Source organism: Tamandua tetradactyla, chromosome 9 (genome assembly GCF_023851605.1).
Source record: "Tamandua tetradactyla isolate mTamTet1 chromosome 9, mTamTet1.pri, whole genome shotgun sequence".
Taxonomy (NCBI): Eukaryota; Metazoa; Chordata; class Mammalia; order Pilosa; family Myrmecophagidae; genus Tamandua; species Tamandua tetradactyla.
Genome location: NC_135335.1, coordinates 27,998,938 through 28,020,636, shown reverse-complemented (window position 1 = coordinate 28,020,636; position 21,699 = coordinate 27,998,938). Strand labels below are relative to the sequence as shown.

Genomic DNA, 21,699 nt, shown 5'->3' with positions numbered 1-21,699 from the left:
ATACAAAAGCCAAAATGGTAGAGGAAAATATTATCCAAACAGTAATAATACTAAAAGTTAATGGACTGAATTTCCCAATCAAAAGACATAGAATGGCAGAATGGATTACGACCCAGCAATACCACTGCTAGGTATCTACTCAAGGGACTTAAGGGCAAAGACACAGACGGACATTTGCACACCAGTGTTTATAGCAGCATTATCTACAATTGCAAAGAGATGGAAACAGCCAAAATGTTCATCAACAGACGAGTGGCTAAACAAACTGTGGCGTATACCTACGATGGAATATTATGCAGCTTTAAGACAGACTAAACTTATGAAGCATGTAATAACATGGATGGACCTAGAGAACATTATGCTGAGTGAGTCTAGCCCAAAACTAAAGGACAAATACTGTAAGGTCCCACTGATGTGAACCGACATTCGAGAATCAGCTTGGAATATATCATTGGTAACAGAGACCAGCAAGAGTTAGAAACAGGGTAAGATAATGGGTAATTGGAGCTGAAGGGATACAGACTGTGCAACAGGACTAGATACAAAAACTCAAAAATGGACAGCACAATAATACCTAAATGTAATGTAACTAGGTTGGAACACCTGAATGAAGCTGCACCTGAAATATGGTTTTTTGTTTGTTTGTTTGTGTGTTTGTATCTTTTGTTTTTTTTCTTTTTCCTTTATATATATATATATATATATATATATATATATATATATTATTAGTATTATTTTAATTCTCTTCTCTATATTAACGTTCTATATCTTTTTCTGCTGTTTTGCTAGTTCTTTTCCTAAATCGATGCAAATGTACTAAGAAATGATGATCATACATCTATGTGATGATACTAAGAATTACTGAGTGCATTTGTAGAATGGAATGATTTCTAAATGTTGTGTTAATTTCTTTTCTTTTTTTTGATTAATAAAAAAATTTAAAAAAAAAAGATGTAGGAATTTTAAAAAGAATTTTAAAAATGTATTGGAGTTGAAGACCACATTAACTGAAAAGAAAAATTCCAAGGAGGGTTTCAGTTGCAGATTGGAATGGGCAGAAAAATCAGTGAACTCAAGGCACTTGAGGCTGAAGAGAAGAAAGAAAAAAGAAGTATAAAACGGGGAAATAGTTTAAGGAACCTCTGGAACACCATCAGATGTACCAATATATGCCTTATGGGAGTCCCAGAAAGGGCAGAAGAATGGTCAAAGAAACTATGACAGAAAACTTCCAAAACCTACTAAAAGACATGAAAATGCACATCCCAGAAACCAAGGGTACTCCAAGCATGATAAACATGAAGAAGAATACATCTAGTCTTATACTGATGACACTCTCAAATGCAAAAACAAGAAGAGAATTCTCAGAGGTGCAAGAGAAAGACAACATGTTCTGTACAGAGGAGTCCTAATTAGATGAGTACTAATCTGTCATCAAAACTATGGAAAGCAGTGAGTTGAAATACTTAAAAGTGCTGGAAGAACATCTGCCAGGCAAGAATTTTATACCTGGTGAGACTTGCCTTCAAAGATGAGGAAGAAATACATACATTCCCAGAGAAACAAAAGGTGAGGGAGTTCACCACTACTAGACCTGCCGTCCTAGCAACGCTAAAGGGAGTTCTTCAGATTGAAAGGAAAGACTACTAGACAGTGTGTTCTAGTTTTCTAGTTGCCGGAATGCAATATACCAGAAACAGCATGGCTTTTAAAAAGGGGAATTTAATAAGTTGCCAGTTTAACAACCACTCTTGATTAAATCACATCTCCAGGGAGATGATCTAATTACAGTTTCAAATATACAATGCTGAATAGTGATTAGAAGAAATGGCTGCCCTTACAAAATGGGATTAGGATTAAAACATGGCTTTTCTAGGGTCCGAACATCATTTCAAATCAGCACACAGTGATTCAAAGTAGTATAAAGAAATAAAGACCTCCAGTAAAGGTAGCATTCAGTTAATTAGAAATGCTAATGTTATTCTAGTCTATTGTTTGGTATGTAAGTGTTCTTCTTCCAACAGATGTTTAGATGCAAATGAATAAAAAGGAATGATAAATTTTTGCATCTGGACATATAATGTAAAAAGATATAACTGATAACAAGTGCTAAATAGTGGAGGGACAGAGTGGTAAAGGAAAAGTAAATGAGTACATTATTGAGGTCATAATGGTATCAAACCAAATATAACTTATATTCTTACAATGTTAAATCTTAACCCCATGATATCCATAAGGAAAATATATTAAAAACAGGCCCTGTTAAAAAGAGAAGGCACTTAATATGGTATGGTACAGAAAGTCAAATAAATGTAAATGTAAGCACTAATGGAAGAATGAGGGCCTCCCCAAAATCCTAAGACCTGCAAAGGCTAAGTAGCAAAACAGAAGAATGTCCAACATTATTAGTAGTGACTTTAAAGTAATAGTGAATTGATTAAACTCTCCACTCAAAAGGCAGAGATTGGCAGACCAGATCAAAAAGCATGCTGAAACCATATCCTGTCTGTGAGTAACTAATCTTAAATTGAAAAATGCAAGTATATTGAAAGTGAAAGGATGGATTTGAAAATACCATGCAACTAGCAATCCAAAGAGAGTTGGCATACTATATTAATCACAGATATAATAAACTTTAAGTAAAAAACAGTTACAAGGAAGGCCACAGTAGCTCAACAGTCAGAGTTCTTACCTGCCATGCCAGAGATCTGGGTTCGATTTCCAGTGCCTGTCCATGCAAAAAAAACAAAACAAAACAAAACATTACAACAGAGATGCTCATGATATACTGATAAAGCTGTCAGTGTAATTATAAGCTTATATGCACCTAACAGCAGATCCTCCAAATGTATGAAACCAATAGTGACAGATTTGAAGGGAAAAATTAATGGTTTGCATTAACAGTAGACTTCTTTTTTCACCTATTACACTTGTTATTTTTTAATTGAAGTATAACTTGTATACAATAAATTCTACAAATCTTAGATGTAAAACTCAATTAATTTGTGCATATCTATGAAGACTCTTAATGGTGTGTCCTTTTAAATGCCCGATATATATCACTTTTCTTTTATGGATAAGGCTTTTGAGTACTCTGAAAGAAACCTTTGTCTACCTCAAAGTCATGAACATATTTTTATTTTTCCTCTGGGAGCTTTATTATGTTATCTTTTGCATTAAAGTTTGTGGCCCATCTTCAGCTCATTTTGTATACTCTGTTATTCACTTTTGCCACATAAATAGCCCTTTATTTCAGCACTGTTTATTGACAAAAAGTTTTTTTCACTATTGAGTTGCTTTGGTGCACACCTTGAGCAAAAATCAATTGTCTTCATAAGTGTGTTCAATTCTGTACTCTCTTTTCTGTTCCACTGAGATTAATGTCTATTCTTACCACAATAGCACACTGTCTTGAAAACTGTAATTTGATAGGTAGCTTGAAATCAGATAGTCTAAGGCCTCCTTTTCTGTTCTTTTTCAAAGTCATTTTTGCTCTTTTAGGTCCTTTGCAGTTCCACATAAATTTTAGAATCAGCTAAAAGATTTCCATAAAAATTTTTATTGAGATTGCATTGAAGCCATAGACAAATTTGGAAAGAATAAACATCTTTATGACATTGGCTTCTAATCCTTGACCACGGAATATCTTTCTAATTACTTAGGTATTCTTTAATTTTTCTCAGTAATGTTTTTTAGTGTTCTGTGTAGAGTTCTTGCAATCTTTGATTAGATTTATTCCTGGTTGTCTGGTGCTTCTTTTTTCTATTTTAAATGGTATTTTAAAATATTCACTTTCTAATTATTCATTGCTAGTTATGCTGGTTTGAAATGGCTTATGTACCTAGAAAAGTCATGTTTAACCCTAATCCAATCTTGTGAGAACAACCATTTCTCTTAAACCCTGTTTAGCACTATATGTTGGAAACTTGATTAATCTTCATGGAGATGTGACTAACTCAAGAGTGGGTGTTAAACTGGATTAGGTGGAGATGTGTCTCCCCCATTCCAGCTGGGTCTTGATTTCTTTACTGGAATCCTATAAAAGAGGAAACATTTTAGAGAAGGCTCGAGATTTGGAGAGAGCAGAGAAAAACAACAGAACCATGAGAAAGCCACACCAGAGAATGCCGCAGAACCAATGACTTTTGGAGATAAAGAAGAAAAATGCCTTCCGGGAAGCTAGAGAGGATGGTAGCAGATGACACCATGTTCGCCGTGCGCCTTTCCAGCCGAGAGAGAAACCCTGACCGTGTTCACCATATGCCTTTCCACTTGAGCGAATAACACTGAACTTCATCGTCCTTCTTGAATCAAGGTGTCTTTCTGGATGCCTTAGATTGGACATTTCTATAGACTTGCTTTAATTGGAACATTTCCACAGGCTAAAACTTGTTAATTTGCAACTTATTAAATTCCCTTTTTTAAAAGCTGCATCATTTCTGGTATATTGCATTCTGACAGCTAGCAAACTAGAACACTAGTATATAGAAACAGTTGATTTTCACACATTCACTTTGTATTCAGGGACCATGCTAAATTTTAATAGTCTGAAGGTTCTTTTGGATTTTCTTCATGTATAGTCCTATGACCTAAATTAATTGACAGTTTTATTTCTTCCCTTCCAAACTGTACACTTTTTATTTCTTTTTTTTTTTTTTTTTTTGCCTTATTTCACTTTTTAAGACCTCTGGTATAATGTAGTCTTAAAGATGTGATATAATGATAGTAGTATATATCCTTTGACTTGTTCCTGATCTCAAAAGGAATGTATTCGAAATTTAACCCTGAATATGTTTTTAGATACCCTTATCAGATTAAGGAAGCTCCCTTCTAAGCCTAATTTGAGGAGTTGATTTTTATGAATTTTTTTCTCATTGAGATAATCCTAGGATTTTTCCACTGATTGTGTATGTACTGAATTTCACTGTTTGATTTGCATGTTAAACTACCTGCATTCCTAAAATAATCTTTTAATATGTTGCTTATGCTATCCTCATAAAACAAGTTGGCATCTGTGCCCTCTCTTTTTCTTCTTGAGGATCACTTTTAAAGAATGGTTTTATTTCTCATTTAATGAATAGGAGAATTCACCTCAAAGCTACTTGTACTTAGAGATGTGTTTTGGAAAAGTTTTTAATTACAGATTTAATTACTTTAATAGGTGTGGAATAATTCAGATTTTCTTTTTGTGAGAGTTTTGGTAACTGATATTTTGCAAGGAACTTGCCCATTTCATCCGAATTTTCAAATTTATTGGCATGAATGTGTTCATACAGCCTCTTATTTTCATGCCTGATATTGGTCATTTGTTTCTCTCCCTTCTTTCTTCTATCTCTCTTTCTCTCTCTCCTTTTATAAATCATGTGAGGGGTATGATAATTTTATTAGTGCCTTCAAAAACAGTTTTGTGGTATTGATTTTCTATTATTGGCATGTTTATTTCCTAATTATTTCTCCTCTTATTTTTATTATTTCTGACCTTCTGTTTTCATGGGACTTAATTTAGTCTTTTTTTTTTCCTCCACATTATTGATATTGAAATTTAGATCACTGATCGTTGGCTTCCAACATTTCTTCTTTTCTAAAATAAGCATTTGTGGGTATAACTTTCCCTCTGAACCTTACCTTGCCTGCATCCCATGAGTTTCAACATATAATATTTTCATAATTTATTTAAAAGTATTTTTGCATTTCCATTATAATTTCATCTTTGACCTCTAAGTTATTTAGAAGCCTGTTGCTTGATGGCAAAATATTTGGGAATCTGATTACCTTTTTGGTTAGATTTCTAGTTGAATTTCACAGGGTCAGAGAACATATTCAGTATGATTTTTTTTCTTTTTTTAAATATTTTTATTGACACATATTCGCAGACATACAGTCCACACATGGTATACAATTAGTAACTCACAGTAGCATCACATAATTGTGTATTCATTGCCATGATCATTTTTTAGAACATTTGCATCACTCCATAAAAAGAAAAAATAAAAAGCTCATACATACCATACCCCTTACCCCTCCCTCTCATTGGCCACTAGTATTTCCAGTATAAAGTGAGCGATGGGGTTGCAGGATCATATGGCAGCTCCACCCCTAGCCTCCTGCAAAACAACCACACTTCCCTCCAAGGGGGTGCACCTCTCAGTTTCCCTACCGACACTTAATAGGTACATGTCTTTCTCCATATTTTCTCTAGCACTTGTTTCTCTCTGTTCATTTTTAAACAGTTTTAGTCACACATCGTACCATCCAACCTAAGTAAATAGTTGTGCCTTTGCCACCATAATCTATATGAAGACATTTACTTTTCTTCCACAAAGAATCCAAACCCCTCCCTCATGCCCTCTACCTGTTGACATTTAGTTTTGGCATAATGCCTTTGTTACATTAAGTGGAAGCATATTACGGTGTTACTGTTGACTATAGACCCTAGCTGGCATTGACTGTACTTTTTCCTGTATACCATCCATTTTCAGCACCTTGCAATGTTGACATTCATTTATTCTTCCTCATGCAAAAACGTTTTCATATTTGTACATTTAATCACCATCATTGTCCACTTTAGGCATTCCTAAATTATACCATCTCAGTCTTTATCCTCTCTTTCCTCCTGGTTTCATACATCCCTCAAGCCCTTTTCTCTCAATCGTATTCACTTCAGCTTCATTGAGTGTATTTATATCATGTGCGACAATCAGGTAGTATCGTGCTGTCCATTTCTTCAACTTTTTAAAGATGTTTTTGGCTACTTGAGGCCCCCTACCCTTCCAAGTAGTTTTGATAATTAGCTTTTCCATTTCTACAGAGTAGACTGTTAGAATTTTGATTGTCATTGCATTGAATCTGTAGATCAATTTGGGTAGGAGACTTCAAAGGACTTACCTTTTGACAATGCAAAGAACATCTAAACAGATTAATAAGGTAGTACAAGACTAGAATGATACTCTAAAACAACTAGACTTAACAGAAATATATAGAACACCATACTCAACAGTAGAATATACATTTTTCTATAGTGCACATGGATCATTCTCCAGGATAGACCATATATTAGATTTTAAAACATCTCAATAAATTCAAAGATACTGAAATCATATAATCTATATTATCTGATCAAAATGGAAGCTAGCGGGGCGGGCCACGGTGGCTCAGCGGGCAAAGTGCTTGCCTGCTATGCCGGAGAACCTCGGTTCGATTCCCGGCCCCAGCCCATGTAACAAAAAACGGAAAAACAAAATACAATAAAACAAGAAAATGTTTAAAGATGTTTCCCTTTCTTCTTTCCTTCCTTCCTTCTATCCTTCCTTCCTTCTCTCTGTCTTTCCTTTAAAAAAAAAAAAAAAATGGAAGCTAGAAATCAGTAACAGAGAAAGGGAAAATTCACAAATATTTGAAGATTAGCATACTCTTAATCAACTAGTGTTTTAAAGAGGAAATCAGTCACAAGGGAAATTATGGACTATTTTTGAGGCTGATGAAAATGAAAATAGCAGAGGCACTATTGAAAGGCAGATCTATATATAGCTGTAAATGGTTACAGTGAAGTGGAAGAAAGGCTTCAAGTCAGAGGCTTAACTTCAAAACTGGAAGAACAAGAAAAGGAAGCACAAGCTAAATACAAAGGGAGCAGAAGCATGAAATAATGAACATAGGAGAGATAAATAGGGAACAAAAAACAATATAGGGAATCAGTAAACCAAAAGTTCATTCTTTGGGAAGATTAATAAAATGGACAAACTGACAAAGAAAAAATGAGAGAGTACAAATATCATAAATGTAAAGGGGAACTTTAGTACTGACCTCACTAAAGTAAAAAGCAATGTAATAGGAATATAATGAGGAACTGTATGCCAATAAACTAACCTAGATGAAGTGGACAAATTTTTAGAAACGCATAAACTACCTGTAGTGAGCCAAGAATAAACAGAAGGTCTCAACAGATGAATTAATAGTAAATAGATTAGATTAGTTATCATTAACCTCTCAACAGAGAAGAGCCCAGGATCAGATGGCTTTATAGGGGAATTCTATCAAGCATTCCAAGAAGACAACTCCAATTGTCCTTAGACTCTTCCAAAAATATTGAAGAGCAGGGAACGCTCCCTAATTCATTCTGTAAGACCAGTATCACCATCATTCCAAAGTTAGACAAAAATACCACAAGACAGGAAAGTACAGACCAATACCTCTTGTGACTATAGATACAGAAGTTATCAACAAAAGACTAATAAACTGAATCCAATAGGATATTAAAAGAACTGTACACTATGATCAACTGGGATTTATCCTTTGTATGTAAGGTTTGTACAGCATAAGAAGCTGAATGTATTAAACCATGTTAACCTCATGAAGGGAAAAACAACATATGATAATCCCACTTGAGGCAGAAAAAGCTTTGGATAAAATCCAGCACCCCTTCATACTTAGAACAGTAGTAAGAAGGAAAGTTCTTCAAGATGATAAAGGGCATATATGAAAAGTCAACAGTTAATGTCCTATTAGAAGAAGGATTGAAAGCTTTCCATCTGAGATAAAAAAGAAGACAAAGATGCCCAGTGTCACCACTCTTATTCAACATTGGACTTGAAGTTCTTGCCAGAGTGATTACTCAAGATAAAGAAATAAAAGACATCCAAATTGGAAAGGAAGAAGGAAGGTTTCCCTATTTTCATTTGATATCATTGTACAGAGACAAATTCCTGAAACATCCATTACAAAGCTCCTCTTGGTAATAAGTGGATACAGAGAGTGGTAGGTACTAGATCAGCACCTTAAAATCAGTAGTGTTTTTTATGCACAAGCAATGAACAATTGGACAAAAAAAATCATGAAAAAAGTTCCATTCACAAAAGCAACTGAAGAATCAAAGTACAGGAATCTAACCAAAGATGTAAAGATTTGTACAGAGAAAGGAACAAAGCATTGCTAAAAGAAATCAAAGGCCAGAAGAGTGGTAGGACATGTTCATTGATGAAGATGTCAGTCCTATTATATGTGACAACATGAGTGGACCCTGAAGATATATTGAGTGAAATTATCAAGACAGAAAAGGATGAAAATTGTATTGTCCCACTGACCTGAAACAATAAAAATAAGCGAACTAATTTTGTCACAATATAGAATTTAGGTTACTATGGGAAAGGATAGTGATATGGAACAAGGAGTTAAGGCTTAAAATTTACAGGGTTCCTGTTTGGAGTGACGGAAATGTTTTCATAATGAATGATGGCAATTGTAGCACATTATGATTGCAGTTAAGAGCCCTGAAACATATGTATGACTATAATTAAAAGGGGGAAGTGTTAAGATTTTACATATGTCAACAGTAAAAATTTTTTAAACTTGATGGAATTACACTACACAAACAATGAATTCACAGTTAAACCATTGACTGTATAGTTAACTGTACAGTTATAAAAATGTGCTGCCAACTTCCGGGAAGATGGTGGAATAGGATGGGTCGAGTTCACCCCTGCTCCAAAGAATAGCTAGAGAAGGGACAGAAAAAGAACTGGGCGAGTGATTCCAGGGTGTAAGTGACCTGGGTCTTCTCCACCACATAGGGAGGCCCTGGTTGAAAAAGCAGAATTGAGATGCAAAGAACTGGAAACTGGCCAACTAGTGCAAACAGCCCAGTGCATCCATTTCCAGACGGAGGCCCCGAGCCATTAAGAGTGCACAGACAGGGAGATGGGAACAAGGAAGTAAGCCAAGCCATATTGCTTGAATGTGCTACCCTCACACACACTGCCCCCACCCTACAACCTGTGATTCCCCTCACACCCCGTGCACCTGAACCCCATCACCCACACCCCCAGTGCACTCCAAGCGCCCCCGTCCCGACCCTGCTTGCCACACCCTAGCCCTTACATGTGCACAGATGCCTCGGTCTAATCCACCTCTCCTGCTCAGGCAAACAGTCTTGCCCTGTCTGTCCCAAGACCTGTGTATCTGCAGCCAGCTCCTCGACACCCATCTCCCCCTCCCTGTCCTCTGTAGGTAGTCACCTGCGCATCTGGGCTGGAGGCATACACCTTCATGCCCGAGCCACACCCACACCCACACCCAGCCCATATAATCTTAAGCCCTCCTGAACCCCACACCTGAGCTCTACACCTGCACACATAAGCATTCAGTCCACGAAACGCATGCATATGCACATGCCCACTCACACTCCCTCAGTTCTGGGCAGGAGCTGAACTGTGCATCCGGGCCAGACACGGATTTGGCAATTGTAGCACATTGTGATTGCAGTTAACAGCCCTGAAACGTATATATGAATATAATTGAAAGGGGGAAATTTAGATTTTACATACGTTAACTGTAAAAAATTTTTAAAGCTCAATGTAACTACACACCCACCCCCGCTGCCCTTGAGCTCTGCACACATGCACACCAGTGCCCCAGCCCAGAACCTCACACACCAGGGCCCTGTGCTCCAGACTCACATACACCAGGGCTCTGCCCCCGACACCCTACGCACTGGCATAGCTGCATCCTCCCTGTGGGCACCCGCGTATCCATACATGGACTCTTGATTCCTGCACCCCACAGCACCAGCCCCACACATGAACACTCTTGCCCCCACCTCACGGTTAAAGTACCCTTTTCCCACACCTGGCAGGTGCTCTCAGGCACTACTGTGCACATAACCTCTGCCCTGTACAAGTGGACACCACGACCCCACCCCATCCCTGCACCTGCAGACCCAGACAAGGGCCCTGCCCACCCGTCATCACCCACCCCTGACACATGTCCCACAACCTCCGTGACGTGAGCCCCACCTCTACACACTCACACATCCATATCCCAGCCCCCCTTGACCCCTCCCCTTGCGCAAGGACACACCTGCGCCCATCCTTCCTGTGCTCCGACTTTTGTGCATCCCTATACACTTCATGCGCCCACCAGCATCCTGCCCACATACAAGCCCCAGCACAGCTGCTCAACTACCCCATCCACCTCCTGCTGCACCCTACCTGTGTCTCCCATGTGAACCCTGTTCCTGCGCTCCAAGGCTTGCCTGAGTTGCACCTTGCCCCCATGGCCCCCACCCCATGCTCACAGGCACCAGTGTAGAGTCCCTGATCCATGCATATGCCTGCACTGCAACCCATCACCCACACGCTACTAGACTGCTGAAGGAAATCAACATCCAAGGTAACCCTATCAAGATATTTATATGCCATGAAGACAACAGAAGATCAGTAACCATATGAACATGCCAATAGATACAGTCCAGTCTAATGACCAGATTGAAACACTGGAGGAGACACAGACTTTGGAACATTAAATTAAAGATGTTCATATAACTTTATTAAATGAATCAGTGGGATGGCTAATGACATTGCTCTAGTTTGCTAGTTGCCAGAATGCAACACACCAGAGAAGATTGGCTTTAATAAAAGGGGATTTATTTAGTTAACATATAGTTCTTCAGAGGAAAGGCAGCTAACTGTCAACTGAGGTTCTTTCTTACATGGGAAGGCACAGGGCGATCTCTTCTGGTCTTCTCCCCAGGCCTCTGGGTTCCACCAACTTTCCCCAGGGTGATTGCTTTCTGCATCTCCAAAGGCCTGAGCTGAGCTTCAAGTGCTGAGATGAGGTATGCTAAGCTGCTTTGGCTGTGCTATGTTGAGCTCTTATTTAAGCACCAGCCAGTTAAATCAAACATCATTCATTGCAGCAGGCATGCCTCCTGCGGATGTAATCAGTTCACATGCCATTGGCTTATGTCCACAGCAATATATCTAGGCAGCTTCACCTAGCCAAGTTGACACCTCAGCCTAACAACCACAGACATAAAGGGGATCAAGAAGACACTAGAAGAGCTTAAAGAGGAATTTGAAAAAATAAATAGAAAAATAACAGATATCACAGAGAGTAAAGATGCTGTAGACCCAGTAAAAAATATGCTAGAATCACACAACAGCAGATTTGAAGAAGCAACAGAAAGAATAAGCAAACTAGAGGATAGGACAACTGAGTTTGAACACAGAAAGGAGCAAATGACGAAAAAGATGGAAAAATTTGAATTGGCTCTCAGGAAAATGATGGACAAAACAAGGCGCACAAATATAAAAGTCATTGGTGTTGCAGAAGGAGAAGAGAAGAAAGAGTAAAGGGCTAGGAAAATTAGTGGATGATGAAGTGGGGGGAAACTTCCCAACCTTTATAAGACGTAAATATGCAAATCAAAGAAGCCCTATGAACCCCAAATAGAATAAATTCAAACAGGCCGACCCCAAGACACATACAAATCAGTCTGTCAAATGTTGAAGAGAAGCAGAAAATCCTGTGAAAGCAGCAAGAGTAAAATAGTCTACATACTAGGGAAACCACATAAGACTGAGTTCAGACCGCTCAACTGGCAGAATGGAGGCAAGAAGGCAGTGGTCTGATATATTGAAGATCCTGAAAAACAAGGACTTAGAGCTAAGAATTCTGTATCCAGCCAAATTGTCCTTCAGACTGAGAGAGAGATTAAAATTTTCACAGACAAAGGCTGAGAGAATGTCAACAAGAGACCAGCTATACAAGAAATTCTAAAGAGAATTCTGCCAGCTGAGAAAGAAAGAGAGGAAGATCTGAAAGAGGGCACGGAATTAAAGAGTACCAGTAAGGGTGACCTAAAGGATAAAAAGAGAAAGAGGGAAAAGAACATATAAATCTGACAAATGAAATCTAAAGATTAAGATGGTGGATTCAAGAAATGTGTTTTCAGTAATAACCTTGAATGTTAACAGACTAAATTTACCGATTAAAAGATACAGATTGGCAGAATGGATTAAGAAATATAATCCAGCTATATGCTGCTTACAAGAGACTCATTTTAGACACAAGGATGTGAATGGATTAAAAATGAAAGCCTGGAAAAATATGTTCCATGCAAACTGAAACCAAAAGAAAGTAAGAGTAGCTATACTGATATCAGAAAAAATAGACTTTAAATATAAAGACATCATAAGAGACAAAGAAGGACACTATTTATTAGTAAAAGGGACAATTAACCAAGGAGAAATAACAGTCATAAATATCTATGTTCCCAATAAAAGAGCTCCAAAGTTCCCCAGTGCTTGTCCATGCAAAAAAAAAAATTAAAAAAAAAAAGAGCTCCAAAGTACATGAGACAGACATCGGCAAAATTGAAGGGAATGTTAGACATTTCAACAATAATAGGAGACGTCAAAATTATCAGGCAGGATCAACAAGGAAATAGAGAATTTAAATAATTTAATAAATGAGTTAGAGCTAGCAGACTTATATAGGCCATGATAACCCAAAACAGCAGGATAAACATTTCTTCTCTAGTGCTCATGGAACATTGTCCAGGATACATCATATTCTGGGTCACAAAACAATTCTTTATAAATTTAAAAACGTTGAAATTACTCAAAGTACTTTTTCTGATCACAGTGGAGTAAAGCTGAAAATCAATAACCACCACAGAAGAAGAACTTTCACAAATATATAGAGATTAAATAATACACTGTTAAACAATGAGTGGGTCAAAGAAGAACGTGCTAGAGAAATCAATAGCTGTCTGGAGGTGAATGAAAACAAAAATACGACGTATCGAAACTTATGGGATGTGGCAAAGGCTGTGTTGAGAGGGAAATTTATTACCATAAATGCCTATATTATAAAAGAAGAAAGAGCAAAAATTGAGGACTTAACTGCTCACCTGGAGAGGCCTTCCAAACAGTACAAGTAAGTAAATATTGCTCTATTAGGATAACGTTCAAAAAAAAAAAAAAAAGACCCCAAAGTGATGGCAGCAGGGAAATTCACTGAGTGTGTTCTCCAGAAGATGGACTTTTTGGTGTTCTCCCAAGTGTAGCATTTCACTGTTTTTGCATTGGAAAGCAAACATTGGGCAGTTTCTGAATTTTATTATATACACATTGGTGAGACAGAGATAAACTATTGAATTCAGTCCCCAAAGAATAGAATTCACCTATATGGACAAAACCTAGTGAAAATAAACTTCTTGCCTTTCTGCTGAATCTTAAAAGTCATAGCAAGGATGCACAGATGGTGCTATGGTAGAGTGCTCCCCTCCCAGGTGGGAGACCTGAGTTCAATTCCTGGACCATGGACTCTGTTCTAGTTTGCTGGCTCCTGGAATGCAGTGTACCAGAAACTCAATGACTTTTAAGAAGGGGAATTTAATACATTTCAAGTTAATAGTTTTTAGGCCATGAAAATGTCCCAATTAAAGCAGTCTATAGAAATGTCCAATCTAAGGCATCCAGGAAAAGATGTCTTGATTCAGGAAGGTCAGTGAAGTTCAGGGTTTCTCTCTCAAGTGGAAAAGCATATGGTGAACATGGTCAGGGTTTCTGTCTTGGCTGGAAGGGCACATGGTGAACACGGCATCATCTGCTAGCTTCCTCTCCAGTATTCCAAGAGGCATTTTCCTTCTTCATCTCTAAAAGTCACTGCCAGTGGACTCTGCTTCATGGTCTGCAGAGGTCTGTCAGCCTTCTCTGCTCTCTCTGAATCTCCCACTTTCTCCAAAATGTTTCCACTTTTATAGGATTCCAGTAAAATAATCAAGACCCACCTAGAATGGGTGGAGACACATCTCCACCTAATCCAGTTTAACATCCACTCTTGAGTGGGTCATATCTCCATGGAGGTATTCTAATGAAAGTTTCCAACATATAGTACTGAATAGGAAATAGAAGAAATGCTACCTTTACAAAACAGAATTAGGATTAAAACATGGCTTTTCTAGGGTACATACATCCTTTCAAAGTGGTACAGACTCAAAAAAAAACACATACGTCATAGCGAGTAAACTGTGAGTATTCTAGATTCTGTGGATGGAAAATCAAACTATCAAAATCATTAAGAAAATTGAAAAGCAGTATTTAGGATTTTGAACTTCTCTACGGTAAACTGAAGTTATAAACTAACATTTTAATTGTTGTAGAAATTAACATTTTACTGTACCTAAAACAGGCTATTGGGAAAAAATTACATTGTAACCTGGTAAAATCAGCTATGCAGTATAGATTGACTGTATCTAGAGAGTTGGCTTAAGATATGTAAAAAGCTAATTTTTTATGCTATGTCTGCATTTTTAAAATTTTTGATAAATGCGACATCTGTATTGGAATCTCTTTGCTTAGAGAAATGGAAGTTAATTGTGGACATGTTTATATAGACTGCATACATATTAGTTGTAGACATGCATAAATGTCTACAAATTAAACATAGGCATTTTGAAATGACTAAAACCAGTTGATTTAAAAGTAATAGTTTCAGCTGAGGTATTTAGAATTTATGAATATATAGAGTCACTTTTGGGTGCATGGGTGGTTAGGTGGTAGAGTGCTCACCTTCCATGCAGGAGACTCAGGTTCGATTCCCAGAACATGTACCTAAAAAAAAAAAGATGATTTCTAGATTTAAAAAAGAATATAAAATCTGCCTTGTCATGCTCTGAGTTAAGAAATGATTGTTTCTGTCATTATTTAACCCCACTTTTGTATTTTAAAGTACTTATCGATAAATTGATAAACTAATTTTACTGACATAGACATGGTGTGGTAGCAGTATTAAAATTAACTATTTGATGGTTTCAGTTTTTTGCATTCCTACTGTTGTGTAGAAACTAAAGTGAGATCACCAAATATTTGGGTCCTGTTCAACCCCTGAATGTGGACAGACTTGGTATATAACTAGGCAAAAAGGGAAGATAGAGAAGTATGAATATACCAAAATTGTTTAGCCTCAAACAAAATCATAACAGTAAACTTAGTTATTCATGTTATAACTTGCCTTTGTTAGATATCTTCTCAATTATATTCGGAAATGTAGCATTTGCAGTGCTTCTATTAATTTAAAATATGGAATTTTAAGTTCCACCCACATTGTGTTAAAACATTTCAATGAAGTTATGCTGCTGTCTGCAATAGAGATACGGGCTATTCTATAATTAATTATTGTGGTGTGCTTTAAAATGTATTGCTTTTTTGTATGTGTGTTATTTTTCACAATAGAAAAATAGATATGGGTAATTCCTTAAAAAAAAAAAAGTGCTACCATCAATTGGAGCAAGTGTTTCATACCAATGCCAGGTGTTATTAATAGGTCAATATATGGTAATCCTGTATTTAATGTGTAATTGTTCTGAAAACCCACAACTTCCTAATAAAGAAAAAAAATCCTTTTACCAAAGAAATCCTGCATCATATGACTTCACCTGTGAATTTTGCTAAATAGTCTAAGAAAATGTAGCACCCATAATTCTCAAAACCTTCCAATTTGAGGAAGAGGTAACTTTTCCTGACTCATTCCCTGAGGCCAGCATCATTATGATAGTAGAAGATATCTCAGGAAAAACAATACAATCCAATATCTCTATTGAATATAGAAAGCAAAATCTTCAACAAAATCAGTTCAACTGCACATTAAAATTATTATGCACCATCATCACAGGAATGGAATGGTGTCTCAACACAAGATAATAAACCACATTAAATAAAGTAAAGGAATACATGACATGGTCATGTCATGTGACACAGAAAAGGCATTTGACAAAATCTGGCACCCTTTAGAGATTAAAATACACCAAAAAATTAGAAAAAGCATGGGAATCCTCAATATGATTAAAGGCCGATATTAAGACACACAGGTAACTACACCTTTCACAGTGAAAGACAAAATTTCCAAGAAAAGGAATGCCCTTCTTACCACTGCTCAATGTTTTACTGGACGTTCTAGCCCAAATAATTAGGAAAAAATGATTAATTAAAATGCAAACAGATTGAAAAAGAAGTAGAATGAACAATCCAAGAATGAAATGAAATAAGAAATGCAACTAAAAAGATAAAATATTGAGGATTAAATTTAACCAAGGGATGTAAAGACTTGTGTGCAAGTTAACTAGAAACATTGCTGATGTCCCATCTTCATGGATTGGAGAACTTTGTATTATTAAGATGTGAATACCACCTGTTCTAGTTTGCTAGCTGCCAGAATGCAATATACCAGAAACAGAAAGGCTTTTAACAAGGGGAATTTAATGAGTTGCTAGTTTACAGTTCTAAGGCTGAGAAAATGTCCCAATCAAAGCAAGTCTATAGAAATGTCCAATCAAAGGCATCCAGGGAAAGATACTTTGGTTCAAGAAGGCCAGTGAAGTTCAGGGTTCCTCTCTCATCTGGAAGGGCACATGGCAAACACGGCATCGTCTGCTAGCGTCTTCTCCTGGCTTCCTGTTTCATGAAGCTCCCTGGGAGACATTTTCCTTCTTCATCTCCAAAGGCCGCTGGCTGGTGGACTCTGCTTCTCGTGGCTATGTCATTCTGCTCTCTCTGAATCTCTCATTCTCCAAAATGTTTCCTCTTTTATAGGACTTCAGAAACTAATCAAGACCCACTCAAATGGGGGGAGACATGTCATCCCCTAATCCAGTTTAACAACCATTCTTTACTAAATCACATCATCTAGGGAGATGATCTCATTACAGTTTCAAACATATAGTATTGAATAGAGATTATTCTACCTTTATGAAATGGGATTTATATTAAAACATGGCTTTTCTGAGGGGGCATACTTCCTTTCAGACCAGCACAACCACCCTTTGCAATTTACATATTTATGCAAATATGTGATTGCAGTCATAATCACAATTCTAACAGTCATCTTTGCCTAAATGGAAAAGTCAGTTATCAAGTTTATACGAGAAGACAAATGGTCCTGAAATACAAAAACTGTTCTGTAAAAGAAGAACCAAGTTGGAGTACTCACATTTCCTGATTTCAGATTTTATTTCAAAACTACAGCAATCAAAGTAGTGTGGTGGTGGCACAACTAGAGAAATATAAATTAATGGACTAGAATTGAGAGTTCAGAAATAAATCCGCACATCTATGACCAAGTGATTTTTTTTAAAAAAAACCCTTTTTATTTTGAAATACTTTCAAACTAACAGCACAGTTGCAAAAATAGGCAAATTTAATAGCTCTCTAGCACAACCATTTCACCCTAGATCTCCAGATCTACTAATTTCAGTTTTCTGACTTTGCTACATTCTGTATCTATCTGTCTGTCAGTCCATCCGCCTATCTGTCCAGTTTCCTGTATATCTGTCTATAATACATTTTGTGAACAATCAAGTATAAGTTATACACATCATGCTCATTGACTTAATTCTGCCATGCACATTTCCTAAGAAATAGGACTTTCACTTAACCTTCTTAAGTTTAGTTATCAAATTCAAGAAGTTTACATTGTAAATTGTAACAAATAACCTTGATAAAGTTTGCAGTCTATATTCCATTATTATATTGTCTAGTAATTTCCCTTTTAGTTTTTTCTCCTCCCTTGTTACTTCACATCTAACATCACATTGCATTTAATTGTCATCATCTATTTCATTGCTCTTTTTTTTACTTGTAACTATAGGAACATATATACAGGGTTCATCCATGTTGTCATATGAATCAGAATTTCATTACTGTTTTTTTTTTTTTTTTTTGCATGGGCAGGCACCAGGAAGCGAATCATTACTTTTTGATGTTGTTGTTTTTAGAATTTCATTACTTTTTTAATGACTGAATATTTAATTGCATTTATATGCCAGACCATTTTTATTTATTTACATGTGGATAGGCTCTAATTGAAAGTGTTGTATTGAAATCTCCTATTACTCATATAGAACATCTACTTCTCCCTTCAAATATCAGCATTTACTTCATATTTTTTAAGGCTCTGTTGTTAGGTGCATATGTATTTACAATTTTTAGGTGTTGTTAAATTGATCCCTTTATCAGTATATAATGGCCTTCTTTGTCCTTTGTAATGGTTTTAGACTTAAAGTTTGTATAGCTACCCCAGCTCTCTTTTCATTGTTCTTGCATGGTGTCTTATTTTTTTCCTCCTTTCACTTTCAACCTAGTTATATCTTTGAATTTAAAATGAGTTGTTGGTATATAGCATATCGGTGGGGTATGCTTTTTTATCTATCCTCCTAACATCTGCTTTTTGGCCTAGAGTGAATCCATTTACACTGAAAGTAACTACTAGCAATGAACTACTTTCTTTTTCTGTTTTGCAATTTTTTTGTTGTGTTTAATGATTTTTGACCCTCAGTTCTTCTGTTAATGCCTATTTTTGTATGTCTTTCTTATTCTTCTTTTGTATTGTATCACTTTGAGTCCTTTTCATTTCTTTCCGAAAATTTTTTTCATGTGTTTTCTTTGTGGTTGATATGGGGTTAAAATTTAAAATCCTAAATCTGTAATAATCATCTTTGATTAGATACCAGCTTATGTTCAATGCTACACAAAAACAGTTCTCTATCCCCACAGTTTTTTACTTGTTAAAAATGATATCTTTGTATGTTATAAGTCTAAACCTTGGATTAGTCATTACTATTTATGAATTTGCATCTTAGCACCTGCAAGAAATAAGTGGAGATACAGAACAAAAAATACAATAATACTAGTATTTTAAATTACTCATAATGTTACCTTTATCAAAGCTTTATGCTGCTTTGATCTGCTGTCTAGTGGTCTTTCCTTTCAGTCTGAAAGGAAATTCCACAGAATGGAAATAAGACAGACCCAAGACAATAGAGCGTGTAAAACCTGCAGCATACAGGTTAAAATTCTTCACCTCATCTTCTTCCTCACCACTATCTGCTCCAACCTCCTCATAATCCTTCTCAAGGCCAGCCATGTCCTCATGGGCCTCAGAAAACTCTCCTTCCTCCATCCCCTCACCCACGTACCAGTGAACAAAGGCATGCTTGGCATACATCAGGTCAAACTTGTGGTCCAGGCAAGCCCAGGCCTCAGCAGTGGCTGTGGTGTTGCTCAGCATGCACACAGCTCGCTGGACCTTGACCAGGTCACCACCAGGTACCACAGTGGGAGGCTGGTAATTAATGCCAACTTTGAAGCCAGTGGGACATCAGTCCACAAACTGGATGGTGTGCTTGGTTTTGATGGTGGCAATGGCAGCATTGACGTCTTTGGGAACCACATCACCACAGTGCAGCAGGCAGCAAGCCATGTACTTACCATGGCGAGGGTCACATTTCACCATCTAGTTGGCTGGCTTAAAGCAAGCATTGGTAATCTCTGCTACAGTAAGCTGTTCATGGTAGGCTTTCTCAGCAGAGATGATGGGGGCATATGTGGCCAGAGGAAAGTGGATATGGGGATAGGGAACCAGGTTGGTCTGGAATTCTGTCAGATCCACATTCAGGGCACCATCAGACCTGAGAGAAGCAGTGATGGAGGACACGATCTGGCTAATAAGGCAATTAAGATTGGTGTAGGTTGGGCCAGGGTTCCTACAGCAGATGTTATAGATGGCCTCATTATCTACCATGACATGCCCTTTATCCTTAATGATAGGGCAGACCTAGTAGTAATTGACTCCATCAGCTTTTATTTGGGAATTTCTTACTCTCTCCCTCATTTTGAAAGCAAGCCTTGCTAGGTAGACCCCCACCTCGGAGAATTCCTGATATTCTCACAAGCAGTGGGAACAACTATTTCAATAGGCTGAACTGTCTGTCTTGGGGCTTGTCCCTATGAAGTTTATTCTTGTAAAGGAGAAGCTAAGCCTAATTATGCTCTAATTATGCCTTAACTCTAGCCTTAACTCTAAGGCTAATTATGCCTTAGAGTCACCCCCAGAGAACCTCTTTTGTTGCTCAAATATGGTCTCTCTCTCTCTAAGTTCACTTGACAGGTGAATTCATTGCCTTCCTCCCTATATGAGACATTAACTCCTAGGGATGTAAATCTCCCTGGCAATGTCGGACCTGACACATAGGAATGATCTAGGACCAGGCATGAGGGGAATAAGAAACCGTATTAACCAAAAGGGAGAAGGAAAGAAATGAGACAAAGTCTCAGTGGTTTAGAGATTTCAAACAGAGTTGGAAGGTTATCCTGTAGGTTATTCTTATGCATTATATATGTATCCCTTTTTTAGTTTATGGTGTTTAGAACTGACTAGACTACCTGAAACTGTTGAACTGTGTTACAGTAACCTTGATTCTTGAAGAAAACTTTATAACTATGTGGCTTTTACAGTGTGGCTGTGTGATTGTGAAAACCTTGTGTCTGATGCTCTTTTTATCCAGGGTATGGGTATAAGGATAAATAATAAATAAATCATATGAGGAGATAAAGGGTAAAAATTGAGTAGATTGAAATACTGTGGGTCAGTGAGTGGGAGGCATACAAGGTAAGGGATGTGTGAGTTCTTTTTTTTTCTACAGTGATGCAAGTAATCTAAAAATGGTGAAGAATACACATTTATGTGATGATATTGTGAGCCAATGATCGTATAATATGGTCGAAATATATATGTATGGATATTTCTCAAAAAAATATATATATATATAAGAAATTCTTGTTTGGAAATTGTTTTCCTTCAGCCCTGGGAATTGTGATGAAAACTCAAATCTGAAGGCTTCTATTTCCTTTCTTAGCTTTGCTCACCCATTGCTTGTCTGGTTTTGAGTGAAAATCCAAAGGAAGACAGTTGTCAGCTGAGCTATTGACCATGCAACCACAGGTGAGTAGGGCATTCTTTAACTGAAGTTTCTCCCTTGTTGCCAGATGAGGTTTTTCCTATTGGCATAATCATTCTAAGTCCCATCATGTGCTCTTGAAGGATCTGAGCTTCAGTTTAGTTTATTCAGATTCTAGAATAGTTATA

General features: G+C 37.1%; 1 protein-coding gene and 1 pseudogene across 4 annotated transcripts in view; one reads left to right on the top strand and one right to left on the bottom strand.

Moving 5' to 3' along the window:
- LOC143646871 (uncharacterized) overlaps window positions 1-21,699 on the top strand; it is a 56,799-nt gene that overhangs the window by 29,479 nt on the left and 5,621 nt on the right. For all 4 annotated transcript variants that reach the window (XM_077116282.1, XM_077116279.1, XM_077116281.1 and 1 more), the window contains one exon: window positions 21,470-21,555. In XM_077116282.1, coding sequence (XP_076972397.1) covers window positions 21,544-21,555 — 12 coding nt within the window. In that variant the 5' untranslated portion in view covers window positions 21,470-21,543. The remainder of the gene's footprint in view (window positions 1-21,469; window positions 21,556-21,699) is intronic.
- LOC143645646 (tubulin alpha-1C chain pseudogene) lies at window positions 19,504-20,434 on the bottom strand (annotated as a pseudogene).